Source organism: Orcinus orca, chromosome 17, assembly GCF_937001465.1.
Source record: "Orcinus orca chromosome 17, mOrcOrc1.1, whole genome shotgun sequence".
In the NCBI taxonomy this organism is placed as follows: domain Eukaryota; kingdom Metazoa; phylum Chordata; class Mammalia; order Artiodactyla; family Delphinidae; genus Orcinus; species Orcinus orca.
The window spans coordinates 80,233,350-80,248,890 of NC_064575.1; the positions used below are offsets into that span (position 1 = coordinate 80,233,350).

Sequence of the window (15,541 nt, forward strand, 5' to 3'; positions counted from 1 at the left end):
TTTTCACAACTTGTTCCACAAATCATATTTAAGTAAGTTGTTGAAATCTATATATTAGAACTGACTGATAAAAGTCTCATAAGACTTGTATTTATAGGCTCTCCCTCCACTCTTTCTCCCCTGCTTATAGTTTTGTTGGGAAAAGTGGTCATTTGCCTTCAGAGTTTCCAACAGTCTAGCTTTTGCTGACTGCACCAACATGGAATCATTGAATATGTTCCCTTGTCCACTGTATTTCCTGTAAACTGGAAGTCAGACGCAGAAGCTTAATTAGGTATCAGTTCCCTTTCTGGCAAGAAGGCTCCACGGGTAACACAGTGTCCTTCCATCAGGAGACACTATGTCTGAGTGTCTCTGTTTTTGCCATGTTGGCATGACATCAGTGGAGGGTTGCAAAATGGCAATACTGTAAATCTTCATTTGTTAGTTGGAGTACTTCTATAAAAAACGTCTCTCCACACACATTCGGTTACCCTGAGATATAGTTTATTTAGATGAGGTAGAAAAACTGTTTGATTCTGAGCCTTTATTTACCAAAACAGAGTTTTATTTATCAAAATAGAGTCGATTCCCTAATATCCTACAAAGGTGACTAAGGATTTTTCTCCCAGTATCATTATAAACTCATGGATTTAAACACACTTGATGTGCTTCACTCCAGTCTGTAAACACTAACAACAGCCTTGGAGTAACAATATCAACCCTACCACTGACGGTGGAATAACTGAAAACAGTACTTTTTTTGCAGTTCTTTTTGCCCTTAGGTTATATCCCACTAGGGAGGAACAATCAAATTTCTATCTTAAAGTCTCTTGAAATAGTCCTTCTCTATGTAGTTCTGCCATCGTTTTGATATATAGTTCAGATACTTTATTTCATTCTATTCTCAATTTTTAGGGTTAGGGTTTGCTTTGTAAAGTGTAATTTTGTTTTTATTATTACATAAGAAATGTAATATATTTATATTATATTTATATCAGAGTTCCAGAGTCAAATCTGCACAGTCGGTCTCTGCTAAGACAAGTTTAGCTTCTCTCCTACCCTCTCCATCTTATCTCCCTGCCTTTTCTACCTGTGCTTTCCTCCCTTTTTATAACTTTTATTTTGAAGTAATTTTAGATTTACAAAAGAGTTCCAAAAAAAATACAGAGACTTCCCACATACCCTTCATCCCACTTCCCCTAATACTGACATCTGCTGTAACCATGGTACAATGATCGAACTAAGATATCAACATTGGTACAATACCAGATTCCACTGGCTTTTCCACTAGCATCCTTTTTCTGAGGACCCCACAGTGCATTGAGCAGCCACAACTCCAAAGTCTCCTCCAACCTCTGACAGTTCTTCAGACACTCCTGAAGAGAACTGGTCAGGCATCTGGCCATCCACATCATCACATCAGCTGGATACATCGGATGGTCTCCCATGATCAGGTGGAGGCTGAGGATGTTTTGAAGAGCACCACGAGGTGACTGCCCTTCTGATCACATCGTATCAGGGGGTACATGAAGTCACTACGTCTTACTACTGAGGATGCTGACCTGGATCACGTGGTTAAGGTGGTGTCTGCCAGGCGTCTCCACTGTAAAGTTACTACTTTTCCCTCTATAATTAATAATTATTTAGGGGGAGATACTTTGAGGCTACATAAATACTGTATTTCTCCTTAAACTTCTGTCTACTATTTCTAGCATTCATCAATGGATCTTGCCTGCTGCAATTATTACTGTGGTGTTCCAATGGTGATTTTCTATTTCCCTCATTCTTTCTACATTTATTAATCAGCATTCTTCTGCGGGGAAGAACTGTTCCTTCTCCACCATTTATTCAATCATTTATTTATGTCAGTATGAATGCAGAGATATTTATTCTATTCTTTCAGTTTTAGTCCAATACCATCGTGAGTCACTCTGTTACTCAAATTGTTCCAGCTCTGGCCCGTTAGGAACTCTTTGGGTTGTCTCGTGTGTCCCTTTGGCATGCCTCCATCTTATTTTTGTGGAGCACGATGTTACTTTCTAGTACTGCAAAATGCTCCAGGGTCAACTTACATAATTTCTGCCTCAGCCCTGGAATCAACCACTTTTCAAAGGGACCCTGGTTCCTTTTGTTGGATTATCCTGAGAATCCAAGATCTGGATTCTAGGTGTGCTCATTGCCAGCGGCATGTCACTGCTTCTAGGCCCTCTAAGCACAAAAAGCTAAGAAATACATGTATGTATACTAACCACGTATACACATATATCTGGAATTATTTCTACATCAATCTATTGGTGTACGCGCACACACACACACACACACACAAAATCTATCTACATGTTATATATAACAGTGCTGCAATAAATAGCCTTGTGCAATCACCTTTCCTCATTTTTTTTTTTTTTTTTCAGTATGCGGGCCTCTCACTGTTGTGGCCTCTCCCGTTGCGGAGCACAGGCTCTGGACGCGCAGGCTCAGCGGCCATGGCTCACGGGCCTAGCTGTTCTGTGGCATGTGGGATCTTCCCGGACCGGGGCATGAACCCGTGTCCCCTGCATCGGCAGGCGGACTCTCAACCACTGCGCCACCAGGGAAGCCCCACCTTTCCTCATTTTTGTCAGTATAACTTTGGGATAATTTTCTAACGGTGGGATCGTCTAGTTAATGGAAAAAGAAACACATATGTAATTTTAGTAGATATTGCTAAATTCCCCTTCATAAAGGTCACATCGTTTTGCATTCCCACCAGCAATGCATGAGAGTGCATATTTCCCTTCAGCCTCTCCAGCAGAGATGATGTCAAAACTTTTGGATTCTTGCCAGTCTACTAGGTAAGAAATTCTATCTCTGTCAAGTTTTACTTACATTTATTATGTGGGAGGTTGATCGTGCTTTCAGATATTCAAGGTCATTTGCATTTCTTTTTCTATGAACCTTTCTTATCTTTCGCCCATTGGGCTGTCGATCTTTTTCATCAGTATTTCTAGAAGCCTTTTATAATGTAAAGATATTCACCCTTTTTTCTATGATATGACTGAAAATATTTTTTTGGCATTTGCCCCTCTACTTCTTGAGTTCTTTTACATAGTAGTTTTAAAATTTTTTTACGTGGTCAATTTTTTTTCAGTCTTTTCCCTAACTGAATCTGGATTTTGAGTTACAGTTAGGAAAGTTCTCCACACTCCCAATTTATAAATGAATTCACTTATGTTTTCTTCTCGTATTTGTAAAATATCTTTTTTTAAATCTCTGTTCCTTTGCTCTAGGTTCTCTCTATAGATAACTCATTGACTATTGTATATTGATGTTTTAATCTGCTGCTTATTGTGTGTAGTAGATTTTCAAAAACATAATCCTGTGTCTACAGAGATACTTTATTTCTTCTCTTCGATTCTTATGTCTCTATTTACTCTGCCTTTGTCCAACACACCAGCTGAGCCCTCCCACGTGATGCTAAAAACCAGAGCCCCTGGGGCACCCTCATCCTGTTCCCAACTCTAACAAGAAACCCCCTAGTCTAGGATGACAGCTTTTGGGCTGAAACACATACATTTTGCTTTTCATCTTAAAGATGTATTCATCAAATTCTACTTTATTGACTGTTTTTAATCAATGGATGCTGAATTTTGTCAAATTTTCATAGATGCCTTTTCTGCATCTATGAAGATGATCATTTCACTTTTCTCCCTAGTCCTCTCATTATGATGGGCTACATGCACACATTAACACATTCCCTCCTACTGGACAACCCTTCCCCTGAATTCTGGAACACTTCTCACATTGTCATGATGTATTATTGTTTTTCATGGGGTGTTGGATTTGTTTCAAAGCCCTTATTCTTAACTGGAGTAAGCCCACTGGATACTCTAATGCCCTAGAAAGTTCTCAGGAAGTGGTTCTCAATTGGGGGTGACTTTGACTCCTGGGGCACACTGGCAATGTCTGTGATAGTCTGGTTTTCACAGCTGGGTATGCGAATGGATCCTAGTGGGTAGAGGTCAGTGATACTACGAAACATTCTAAAATGCACAGCACAGCCCTCTACCACGAAGAATTATCCGGGTCATAACTTTAGCAGGACTCAGTTTGAGAGGCTCTGCCTAAGGTAAACTGCAATCTGGTGTGACCCCTGGTACTTGAGAAGAGAAACAACTATTGGCTTTTAAAATACAGCTACTGGCTTTTATATAATTCAGTCAGGAAACTGGTTCCAACACCTGAGGGGAAAACAAAGGTGACGGGTAGAAGCACATGCCTCCGGTGGAAGGACAGGAGGACCTAGAAGCAGCAAATGGGCCCTGCCCTGCCCTCTGGGTGAGGACTGCCAGGATATGCCCTGTGTGCATTCTGCTTTCAGATGCAACTTCTGAAACTCTGAATTCGTGATAACAGAAGTGAAAATATCCACGAGTCCAACACAGACGTTCAGAAACCAGCCTAAACGCAACCCAGAGTAAGAAGTCACATGCGTGGCCTGGCTCTCACCCAGTGGCACCCCTCAGATATGAGACAGCGTTTGAAAAGATTTCCAAGTTTCCCAACCAGAAAACCCACTGCTCTGAGGAACTGCACTGGGCTTGCCTGGTTTGTCATCTGCGTTTAGGAAAGGCACAATCGATACCATGCTTTTAAAAGTACCTCCCACTTGGGATCTCCTTCATTCTCCACCAACTTCAAGCCATGCTTGTTCTTCAAGTGCCTGTTGAACTCCCATTTGGTGCCATAGACGAAGCTGCACACAGGACACTTCAAACAACCTGAAAGCACAGACACAGGTAAAAAGAAGCATTCACAACACATGAATTCTGCCTTGCATTCAAACGCTCCAAATCTAAGGGATGTATTTTTTGTCTCCAGTACTCACTTTCAATCCAAGCTTACCTTAATATTAAACAGAATAGCAACAGTATATGTGTTTTTCAGGGCAAAGGTTTAAAACTTAATGCATTTCTTTTCGTTTATTAAATGAGAATTTGCAGTGAGCCTAATACACACGTAATATTTTAGGTGCCAGAGAGAATTAAGATGAGTAACATAATTCCCTTGGCCAAGTGGCTGAACAGCTTAAATGATTTTTCCATGTTTTTATTCGAAAATAACAAATCATTTGGAAAGCAAAAAATAACTGAAGGACAATGGGTGCTTTTCTCAATATCCTTCATCCTAAAACACTAAGACCAAGGGCCAGATTCTCAGTCTCCTTCACATCAGAAGGGGAGACAGTGATATAAATTCCCATGTAAATATCCCGCTAAAGGACAAATGAAAAAGCTGGTCACATCCTGAAATGTCACTATTTATTTAATTGATTAAATCTTACACACGGTCCAGGAAGTATCTGGATGCTTTCGTTAAGAGAATATAAAACTGTAGGATAAAAAAAGAAGAACCAAAAAAACCGACACACAAAGTCACACAAAGACTATCTTTCTAAAATTATATCAGAAGCAACAACTAAATTAGGAGCTGGACAAAAATCACTTATTTATTTGTCTGTTTATATGAAGTAGAGTTGATTTACAATGTTGTGTCAGTTTCAGGTGTACAGCAAAGTGATTTAACAGGCTGTGCTTCCAGAAGCAAACTCTAGCCCCTCAGGAGGCTAACTGTAGTCCCGGCATCAGGCCTCCAAATCTACCAGACATTTAGCAGGCCAGAGCCAGGCTAAGTGCTGGCACCCTCAGGTGTGCACCCTCAGCTGGCCGGGGCAGTGAGATGGGACCACCAGGCACCTACTGGTCTCCCCGCAGCCACTGTTTGTCTGCTCTACACCCAGCACACAAATAAAAACTCAAACAAAATTACATTTCACATAGGTGTAAGACCCTCTACTGCCTTCCCATCACACCCAGAATAAAACCCCAGCTCCTTGCTGTGGCCTGTGACCCCAGTGGCCTGGTCCCTGCCTCCCTCTCCAGGCTTGTCCCCTCCCCTTCCCCCCCATCCTCGCCTTTCTCTGTCTTTTGCATTCCCCAAGCTCCTTCTCTTCTCAGGACACCTGCTGCTGTTGTCAGTCTGTCTGCTGACCCGGTCCCCTGTCTCTGCTTGACCTGCTGTGCTTCCCTGTGCCCTCCCAGCGTCAGTATTTATTTCTTGCTCACTGGGGCACTAAGGAGGGAGGGAGAGGAATTCTGTCCTCATGACAAGGTGTCAACAAATTATATAAGAACTAGACAAATCTCATGGTACACATCACCTAATTTAAGTATCTCCTAGATGCAGGTGGGATGTGCTAGCTCTCCTGAATCAATTCCATGTCAGTGACTCTCAGAGAGCACCGTTCTGTAACCGGGGTTTCCTGTCTCTCACCTGAGGTGGTGGGCGATTCCCCAGAAAGTCATGAGAAGGAACGGAAGCCAACCCAGGTGGCCGACAGCACAGCCCCTTAAACTTTCGGCCTCCCACGCCGGGAGGGCACAGGAGAGCACAGCAGGTCCAACAGAGACAGGGACCAGAGTCAGCGCAAAGACCAGCAACAGACACCAATTCTGAACTTCCAGAACATTCTACAGAAAAGGCAGCTCAAACAGATGCTTGTTTTCTGAAACTCAAATACACTGCACTCTTTTTTTAGGCAAAATCAAGTGGGCTTGCTCTTTCTTGCCCAGAGGATAATTAAACTTACTTTTTAACCTTCTTTGTTATTGCTTATTAATCATCTAAAATGAAATCCTTTCCTACAATCATCTTTTAAAACCCTCCAAGGTATGAGAACCACTACCTTTTCTTTTGGTTAAGCTGACATTGCTTCTATAAAGACTTAATACGAGGCAATGAACACAAGCAAACTACCTAAGGTTAAATTTAGGCTTTAAAATGAAATTGAAGGTTCCTTCTGGGCTATTCTTTAACAGAAACTAATTTAGGGAGAAAAACATCCTTATATTATGTTTAAATTAAAATTAATATGAGAATGCCTCCACATTAATTAAAACGTCCATCCACCTTTGCCATGGTGGCTTTAATTAAAGACAACAAAGGGAAACATGTAATCTAGACCCAAGGTGTAACTATGCCAGTTAATTGACATTAAAGCTGAGAAATATTAATTTCCATTTCAATTCATTAAATGCTTAGGCCACACTCAGTAAAGGTCACGGGGAGGCCTGGTGAATTTGCCTGCAGCATTGATATTAAGTGTGCACCATAAAACCCTAAACACCCCCCCCACCGCCCAAGTCGCAAGTTCCTCCTGAGGAAAGACAAACCAGGCCAGAGGATAGAATTTCAGGAGCAATTTTAAAATTCCATCATGGAACCCTTTGTTCTTTTTGGGATGCAGTATATTCTGGAGGAATTTTGAGCATTAAACTATTTGCACTCCTTTGCAGTGTCTGACATTATGGAAAATTCCATTTCATTTTCAGTAATATAACTCCCAGAATGGCAGGGGACACCGGGTTGGACAGTCAGAAGACCTGAATTTGGCACTTGCTCACGTGACTCAGAACCACTTCCTTAAATTCTCTGAGTCTTGGTTTTCTCTTCTACCAAGGTAAAAATGCTAAAGCCTGTATCCTTATAAAAGGCAGCGAGGTCAGCAGAACAATGGGCCCCCCAAAGATATTCACATCCTAATCCCTGGAACATGTGACTATGCGACCTCCCGTGGCAAAAGAGATCTCAAAGGTAGGATTCACGTAAGGATCTTGAGATGGGGGATTATTCTGGACTATCTGGATGGGCCTAATGTAATCACAAGGGTCCTTCTAAGAGGGGAGTGGGAGAGCAGATCCCAGTGACGTAACCTGAGAAAGACTGCTGGCTTTGGAGGACGGGGCACGAGCCAAGGAATGTGGGCAGTGTCTAGAAGCTGGAAAAGGCAAGAAAACAGATCCTCCCCCAGAGACTCCAGAAGGAATACAGACTTGTTAGCAAACTTGACTTCAGCCTGTGAGACCCATCTTGGACTGCTGACCTTCAGAATGGTAAGATCATAAATCCGTGTTGCTTTAAACTACCGCCAAGTTTGTGGTCATTTATTACAGCAGCAATAAGAAACTAATACAGGCACTCAAGGGTAACTGGACCAAAAGCAGCTTAATTATCAAAGGAAAGTGGATACAGAGTAATTTGATTTTATTAACGAGTGAAATACGAAATCAGACTTGGGAAATACTGCAGAGGAAAAACCAAGTGCATTTGACTATAAGCCAGGCTGGCGTTCCAAACCCCAGTGAGGAACTGGTAAACGGAGCTTAAGCACGGCCTCCCCCATCCCTCCTGGTCCCCTCACACACTCCTCAGAATCTTGGCATCTGAGATCCAGCACACCCGTGGTGAAAGCCAGACTCTGAATCAGGACCCCGGTCTGGCTTGACCACCGGCTCACTTTGTGGCCGGGGTCGGTCCTTTTCCCTCCCTACGCTTCCTCATTTTAAAATGGAAATGATGACGCCAACCCCACAGGGCTTCGTGAGAGAGAAGATAACGTATTAAATAACAACCAACAACACGGTGTAGCATCACAGCACTGGAAGCACCTGCCAATAAAGTATGGGATCTAGGCCCTAATAAAAACAATTTTAAAATAAAAATGTCCAAAAGTCAAATAAAGGACTTTGGGTTAACTGATAGTTTCTGGATTTTCTTCTATACTGTTTTCCCTGAATCTGGTGTGAATGTACATCTAAGGTACGGATGTACACGTATTTACACTTTTCTAATACAATTGTTCAAAATAACGCAAAGATCTTCGCAGATGCCACAAAACTTCTCCTGGTCCGCTTCCTCACATCTTTTCTTATCTTAATTACCTACCCTTCCTCAATGATCCCCTAAAACGGGGAGCCTGAGTTAAGGCACACCACCCAGGAGAAGCAGATGATTTTCCTCCCATGAGCAGCATGGGGCCTGTTAAAAGGAACGTGTACTTTCTGTTAGAGGGTAAGAACACGGAGGCACTGCCCAGCCTTTGTCTCCAACCCAGGCAGGAAGGGCAAAAATGCTACCACAGCCCAGTGCCTTGCACAGTGTGGGACATATGAGGGGCTCAAGATGCACCATGAAGAAGGACTTTGGGAATAAACATGATAGGGAAGTTGAACCATTTATCAGGCACTTGTTACATGTCAGGCATGGTCTGGAATCTTCAAGTATAAGATCTCATCTTTGCAACCTGATGCTCAGAGAAGGTAAGTAACTGGTCCAGGGGCCACAGTGATCACAGACCCGCCTCCAGGGTCTGTGCTCCTAATCCTCCGCTCGTGCCAACTGCCTGGGGCGACTTGAAGGAGGGCCTTGAGGTCACCGGAAAAGGACCAGCCCGCTAAGCCCCATCGTTAGCCCACCGTGAGCTCCAGGAATGAGCTGAGAGTTTGTGACACTTAGCATCAAAGCATCGGATGCCTTTCACAACCTGTGATTTAGTGAACCAGCTCCTGAGCTAGCTTCATCAGGGGCATTTTAAAAGGAGGAAAGGGGGCAGACCCACTGAAGCGATACAATGTGGAAAATGTGTATTTTGTGGGAAAACGCCTCGAATCCATATTAATGAACAAGTGATGGGCTGAGAAGAATAAACAAGAGATTGTCTGATTTGCTTTCAAAATATGAGAAGTACATAAAACATAAGCAGGGAATAAAACACTTAAGTAGCATTGAGTACAAGTCTAACTGCCAAAAAGCACTGGAGCCCGAGGGGACTGCTGCCTCCTGATGGGGCCCAGCTGGCATGCGGCTGGAAGCGGCACCTGTGCCCCCAGGACCAGAGGTGTGCTGGGGCCGCTGGAACCATCTCTTCCCAGCTCAGCGACCTCACACTGGAAGCTTGAAATTGGCCCTGGCGGAAATATGCACGGCACAGAAATTGGCAAATGCTACGAATCAGGTTCCCTTCTCCCTGCCCCGGGAGAGCCAGCTGGTAAACACTCACAGAACACGAGTGGATGCCCTAGCAGCCCCCATTCCAGAGCTCGCTGAAAATGACCCAAACTCTGTGGAAAACACCATGTGCCTTCCATCAGAAACCTCAGCCTATTCGGCCTTCTTCCCGCCTCTCCTGCAGTGCTGTGCACGGACACCCTCCCCAAACCCCTGAGCATGGGGGCAGGAGAATCTTTCCCAGCAATTGATGGCTCTGCCTGTGTCACAGTGCGACACCGTTTAAACACAGCTGATGGACAAGGAGTCCCTGCATTGGTTTCAGGAGACTAGCATCATTTTGATAAAACTGCATTTTATTTGTGGGTTTTTTATTACATCATCATTTTAACACATATTCCTCTATCTCAAAACAAGAAATTATAAAGTCCCACAAAGATATCTTTTGAGGAGTGATGTGAAGACGAAAATAAAACCAAGTGGGGATAGGGAGAATTACATGGAATTAATCAAAAGGAAATGAAAAATTCCAGTGGTACCAAACACCTCATCATTTCCAAAGACAGTCATTTTATCCAGCTCCACTTTCTCCCTGTCTCCTTCACTCTCCACAGCGAGAGCTGTGTGCTCTTGAGATCTCTGAGCTGCACTCACAGTCAACCGGCTCTCTGCTTTCAGAGACAGTTTTCCCGCCAACACACAATGGCACAATGTCTCCTATGAGCCAAGAGACATTTAGTTGTTTCCTTCCACAATATGTCTCTTAAAGGGGGGCATAGGAAAACTAAATAAACACACACACACACACACAGGCCAAAAGTAGCCCTGCAAAGATTAGAAATAAAACCCAGACCCTGTCAGGAATGCCAATTGATTACAGAGAGTCTTGGAAAGTTAAGTGAAAACTTAGGGCATGAAGCAACTTGACCTCAGCACATTTTCTGCAAGGCAACGATGAAAGTTTGGAAGCATGGAGCTATGACAGTGTCATCAGTCAGATCCCCACGCCTGTCCCAACTGCCACAGTAAACGTCTATTTCCTGCCAATCCAACCCAAGAGTGTGAAGGATGCTAAAACGAATCGCTAGCCCGCTACTCCAATTATTTACTGTGACTCTAAGGCGATCTATCCTCTCCTCTGTGATTCCTAGACAGGGGAGTCATCAAAAATGATGCACCAGGGCTTCCCTGGTGGCGCAGTGGTTGAGGGTCCGCCTGCCGATGCAGGGGACACGGGTTCGTGCCCCGGTCTGGGAAGATCCCACATGCCGCGGAGCGGCTGGGCCCGTGAGCCATGGCCGCTGAGCCTGCGCGTCCGGAGCCTGTGCTCCGCAACGGGAGAGGCCACAACAGTGAGAGGCCCGCGTACCGTAAAAAAAAAAAAAATGATGCACCAGCTCTAGAAGGACTGGCATATTTTCAGAAAAACAAAACAAAACAAAACATAAAAACAAAAGAAAGGAATGAAAATGTATTGAGTGCCAGACACTCAAGTGTTCTCGTTTCACTCTCCCCGTGATCACAAGGGATGGCTGCTGTGAACCCCACCTGAGGTGCAGGGCCTCAGGTAGAGAGGAGGGTGACTTGCCCAAATGGCACCGCACCTTCCTGCCCTCCAGCTCCGTGAAACTGCCATTCAAGCCAATGCCAGGCCCACGGTCCCGTTACCCCAGATGGATGGCTTAAAATTATCCCGAGTTTTTTCTGCCGCTCATCCATTTCTGTACATCAGCCCTGTCACCGAAAGTGCTGAAGGATACCGTCAATTCATTGGTTTTACATTAAGATGTCTTTCATGGCGATTACAGCAAGTGGAGCTTCACGCTGCATCGGAAAACTAGGAGCGGCCCCGGCTGCAGCCGAGTTTACAATCCCACAGCTTTGTTTACGGGGGCAGGTTTCTAAAATGGTCTTCAGCTTCAAAGAGTCACAGGATTCAGGAAAGAGTAGCAACTGACGCATGGCACGCTGCAATCATTTTTCAGCTGAATTACCGAAGCGCAGATATAAATACAACAGCATTTCTCTGTGTGGCAACAGCAAGTGAGCTAAACCCTCTCAAGTGGGAATGCGATTATTTATTAAAAAAAGAAGCAAAACCCCGCCAAACTTTTCAATGATATTAGAGGCTTTCATCCATTCTCTTTAGTTTAAATGTTCTAAATAGTTTTTCCTTTTCAAGATGCATAAGTAATCTGGGCACTCAGTAAACATCTTTGGATAATCTAAAGAATCCCACCTATAAATGCGATCAGTACAGCATTATTTACACCTGCAATAAGAGAAAAATCTGGAAACCCTATAACAACAGGAGCATAGTTAAATAATACTTGATACTGTATCGCGAAAAGCCCTCAGAGGTTAAAGTAGGAAGACAGTGCACCAAAGGAAAACAAAATGTGCATGTTAATCATTGTTAAGTAAGCCATGAACTTTCATTTGTGCGAAATGTGTGCATGGACCAAGGACAGAAGGCAATACAGTCAGCCCTTCGCATCCCCCGGGTTCCGCATCCAACGTGGGGCTGCAGATACAAATGCTGACTGTTCTCTGCCATTTTACACAAGGGATCGAGCGTCCACGGACTGCAGTATCCGTGAGGGTCCCGGAGCTGATCCCCCGCAGATACTGAGGGACGACTGTACTGACAAATGGACATTATGGGAAGGGTGGTAAAATCTGTGGGTTAATTATCGCTTTGTCCATTTAAGAGTTCCATTAAGGTCACTGCAATCCAATCCTGGCATAAGTAACATGATATAAACAGCAAGGAGGAGGCGGAGGACAGCAGTTACGCTGAGGACGGTTCAGGGATCGGGGCGGCGCTGCAGGAGCACGCAGCGCCACCCCGTGGGGCTCGGCCGGGCAGGACAGGAGCGGCCTGCTCGCCTACCTTGCTGGATGAGTGCGTCGGCCGCCAGCTCCCCGGTGCCCACGTTGGTGTACTCCTCGTTGGGGTGTTTCCTGTTGTAGTGCCGCTTCAGGGAGCCCGAGATGTTGCATGAGTAGTGGCAATGGGCGCAGCGGAAAGGCTGCAGCGACAAGGAGGAGGGTTAGGGCCAGGCCAGCCCTGTGCGATCGAGCTCCAGCTCCCCCACCACCCTCCCACCCACCCCCCGCAGTCCTCCTCCACGACTCTCCCACCTGGGAGCATCCGCTTCCTGGAAGGCCTGGGAGGGGCAAGCTGCCTGCTGGGAAACGCTCCAGGAAAAGACGCCAACCTGGGGCGGCTGAGTCCTGCCTCTGCAGGGACCATCCAAGTCACCTGGCAGGGGTCGCCAGGGTAAGAGGGGTCTCTGCTAAATGAGGCTGCTCTAATTTCTTTTCTTTGCTGTCCACCCCAGATTTATAGTTCTTGTTTAAGAAGAAAATAACAAAAAGCAACCCAGGAATCTATCACTTTTCTTTTCTTTTTTTTTTTAAAGTGAATGCCATTCAAGCATCTCCCCTTACCATTACTTCCCTGATGCACCTGCTTCTTTAACTAAATGGACTCCTCCACAGCATTTACCTGCAAGCACCACGTATATACATCACTGTCCCCCCTTAGGGAAATCTGCCTGATAAAATCTATTTCCAACACCCCCACCTGGGCAAGACAAGGCTCTTTTAGGATCAGGGCACCAACGGGTCGTTCGTGCAGTCTTATCCGCCAACTTGCAACTGCTTCGGGGGATGCAGAGAGTGGTGAGGGAAAGAGGCACCTGCTCAGGTCTATTGGGAGGCCCACTGAGACCCATCCACTGGCCAGGCGATGGATGGACAACCGGATCCTTGTCCTTCCCAGGCCCTTACTCCTGGTCAGGACAAAATCAAGTGTCCCTCTGAGCCATGTGCTACACAGCTATACAGCACAGGGCTATGGAAATCCCAGTTTTGCATTCAGGGCCTGTCTGGTGACACAAGCAGCTTCCTGGCCCAGCGGGAACGGAAGAGCACAGAGCGGCCCACAGGACAGCAGGGGACTCAGATGTGGCACGTTCAACTGACCCCCAGCACGGCCTGGCCGTGGAACTTCAGACAAGTAGTGAAACTCCTCTAAGCTTTGAGCCTCTTATCAATTCAAAGGGGATGATACCACTACCTGGTAAGGCTGCTGTGAGAGTTAAATGATCCAACATAAACTGGTACCTAAGATGCCACAGAAAGCATCTACTGTTTTTACGATTTTACATTTACTGTTTTAGCAATTTTACACGACCCTTACTATGTCTGTGGGAGCTGATGCACCACTGTGTCTGGTGAGACCTCAAATCCACCTCGCCTTCTCAACTGTCCAAGTCATCAATATTCCTCCACTGCCACCTGGAAGAGCTAAAGCAGAACCGTGCATCTCTGAAGCGGGATGCACCGACTACGGGAAAAGTCCTCTCTCTGACACTCCAATCGGCCCCTCTTTCCATGGTTCTTCAAGCCTACAGATGTGCTGAAGTCTCCCCACTGAGAGAAAGAAAGAGATGGAGGAAGGGAAGAAAATGACAAGAAAAGCCATCTACCTGGGCCCTGTTTAAACCGCTCTACTCCCTGCTTGCAGGCCACCTCCCACCCCACGCTCTCGAAGCGCGGTCCTGCCTGCCGCCTCCATACCATCCCCTTCCTCTCTCAGGCCCCCCAGATCTCCCAGGCAAACCGCTCCTGCGGGTACAGCCCGGCCTCCCTCTGCAGACCTCGCCCCCCTCCTTCCCCACCTCCTTCCACTGGCTGCCACCTCCCACCGTGACGCGTTACATGGTGACAGCACTGTATCACCAGGTTCTCTTTCTCGCTCTGAACTTTCTCGGGCTATTTTACTAGATCTGCTTCCCAGGCCTGAGGTGAAATGCTGACTTTCTCTAAGGTTCTGCCCTGGGGTCTGTTTTGTTCTTCCACTGTGGTCCTAATGGTCGCTTTTACATGCTGATATATCCATATATGTCCAGTTGTGATGGCTCCCAAACCACAGACAGGAATTTTCAACTGTCTTCCAGGTATCTCTACAGGGATGCTCTGGAAGCACCTCAAAATAAACACACACAATTTCAGACTCACGATCTTTCTGCAGAATCAGCTATTCATGCAAAGACAGAAACCTGGTCGTCACCCTAGACTTTTCCTTCTCTCTTACCACCCAACCAACTACCGAGTCTGCCCAGGCTTCCTCAGACACGTGTCCAGAGCCCTCCCCTCGCCCCTCTCATCTATCACTCCAGCACAGAGAAAGTGCTGACCTGGCCTGTAAGGGAAATGCTGTGACTCCCAGGAGAGCAGTTCTCAGACAGCAAGACTTGGGGGGGAGGGGGGGGGCGGGTGTTCTCTGGTGAGCCAACCTGCTCCGAACCCTTCCCCAGGGACCCCACCCTCCGTCAAGGCCACACCGTGGTCACCGGATGCTTTGTGCTACACTGCACGTGCCACTTTCCGTCCTTCATGGAGAAGAAACCCGTGGTTTGGCCTATGAGGGCTTATTAAACAAAAGGATCTGGAACAAAGGCAAAAATTAGCCAGGCTTCTCACCTATCTACTGAGCAGAGAATAAGAGACCTAAAATGCCAATATATGATTATCTGCAAAGTTAAAATAAAAGCTAAAACCTTCTTAAGTGCTTTCAGCTCCATAAAAGCAAGTTCTATGAAATTATTTTGCAAATATTAGCATTTGCATAGAAATCAAAAAGAACCACCAAAAACGCTCCCCTGCCGGTGCTGGGTAGTCAGTGAGCACAGAGGCAGGAAGAGGCAGTTAAAATGAGAAATGGTCC

General features: G+C 45.5%; 1 protein-coding gene across 2 annotated transcripts in view; it reads right to left on the reverse strand.

Annotated features, from left to right (window-relative positions):
- The window catches only part of ZFAT (zinc finger and AT-hook domain containing), a 187,791-nt gene that overhangs the window by 35,392 nt on the left and 136,858 nt on the right, over positions 1-15,541 (reverse strand). For both annotated transcript variants that reach the window (XM_004265302.4, XM_033419751.2), the window contains 2 exons: positions 12,698-12,836; positions 4,621-4,739 (listed from right to left, as the gene is read on the reverse strand). In XM_004265302.4, the coding sequence (XP_004265350.1) occupies positions 4,621-4,739; positions 12,698-12,836 (258 nt within the window). The remainder of the gene's footprint in view (positions 1-4,620; positions 4,740-12,697; positions 12,837-15,541) is intronic.